Source organism: Eimeria mitis, genomic scaffold (assembly GCF_000499745.2).
Source record: "Eimeria mitis Houghton genomic scaffold, Emh_scaff5382, whole genome shotgun sequence".
Classification (NCBI taxonomy): domain Eukaryota; phylum Apicomplexa; class Conoidasida; order Eucoccidiorida; family Eimeriidae; genus Eimeria; species Eimeria mitis.
Window position 1 is genome coordinate 2,021 of NW_013573657.1, and position 1,313 is coordinate 3,333.

At 56.7% G+C, this 1,313-nt stretch overlaps 1 protein-coding gene across 1 annotated transcript in view; it reads right to left on the reverse strand.

Annotated features, from left to right (window-relative positions):
• EMH_0081710 (uncharacterized protein) overlaps positions 1-1,313 on the reverse strand; it is a gene marked incomplete at both ends in the record, with an annotated part of 2,137 nt that overhangs the window by 205 nt on the left and 619 nt on the right. Inside the window, 2 exons of the mRNA XM_013500421.1 lie at positions 1-976; positions 1,120-1,296. Coding sequence (XP_013355875.1) covers positions 1-976; positions 1,120-1,296 — 1,153 coding nt within the window. The remainder of the gene's footprint in view (positions 977-1,119; positions 1,297-1,313) is intronic.

The following is a 1,313-nucleotide window of genomic DNA, read 5'->3' on the forward strand; positions in this document are numbered from 1 at the left end:
CTCCTTTGCTGCTGCTGCTGCTGCTGCTGCTGCTGCTGCTTCTGCTGCTGCTGCTGCTGCTGCTGTGTGGCGCCAGGCCTTGAGGCCATGCAGGGCAGCGGCAGCAGCAGCTTGCTGCTGTCTGTCTCCTCTATCTGTCTCCTTGCTGCTAGCAGTTTGTCTCTCTCTTCTCTGCTGCACACAAAGACAACGGCCTCTAACCCACTGCAGCAGCTACCAGCAGCAGCAGCAGCTGCTGCTGCTGTTGCTGCTGCTGTTGCTGCTGCTGTTGCTGCTGCTGCAGCTGTCTCCTCTCCCTCAACAGGTGTCTCCTCCTCTGCTGCTGCTGCAGCGCACGAAGCAACCGCAGGCAAAGCTGCTGCGTTGTGCTGCTGCAGTTGCTCCACTTGCTGCTGCTGCTGCTGCTGCTGCTGCTGCTGTTGCTGCTGCTGCTGCTGCTGCTGCTGCTGCGGCAGCTGCAGCATGACAGCTCTGATAGTTGCTGCGTAATATTTGTTACGGATGCAGCAGAGCCAGGAGACAAGCCCCAACCCCTGTCTCCCTTCTGTCTCCTTTTCTGTCTCCTTTTTTGTCTCCTTCTCTGTCTCCTCTTCTGTCTCCTTTTTTGTCTCCTCTCTCTCTCTTTCTGTCTCTCTCTCTGTCTCTTTTTTTGTCTCCTTTTTTGTCTCTCTCTCTGTCTCTTTTTTTGTTTCTTTTTTTGTTTCTTTTTCTGTCTCCTTTTCTGTCTCCTTTTCTGTCTCCTTGACGGGATCGGATCCCAGCTGCTGCAGCAGCTCGACGGCTAGCTGCTGCAGCAGCAAGCTGCCGCCAAAAGGAGACACCTCAGCTGCTGCAGCAGGAGACACAAGGAACAGCAGCACGGGCAGCTTCTCTGCTGCTGCTGCTCCTGCTGCTGCTGCTGCTGCTGCAGCAGCAGCAGCAGCGGGGGGGTCTCCTTGGGCTTGAGCCATAGAGGCAGCAACAACGCAGGAGACGCCTGCAGCAGCAGCAGCAGCAGCAGCAGCAGCAGCAGCAGCAACAGCAGCAGCAGCAGCAGCAACCGCAGTAGTAGCTGCAGCAGCTGCAACAAGCAGAGACAAAGGAGACAATAGCACGCGGATCACCAGCTACTGTATTTACTTCGCTGCTCTGGCTGCTGCTGCTGCTGCTGCTGCTGTTGCTGTTGCTGCTGTTGCTGCTGTTGCTGTTGCTGCTGCTGCTGCTGTTGCTGCTGTTGCTGTTGCTGCTGCTGCTGCTGCTGTTGCTGCAGCAGCAAATGGGAGGAAGAAGAAGCCCCGGCCTCTGTCCTGTCTTCTGCTGCAGTTCACCAGATA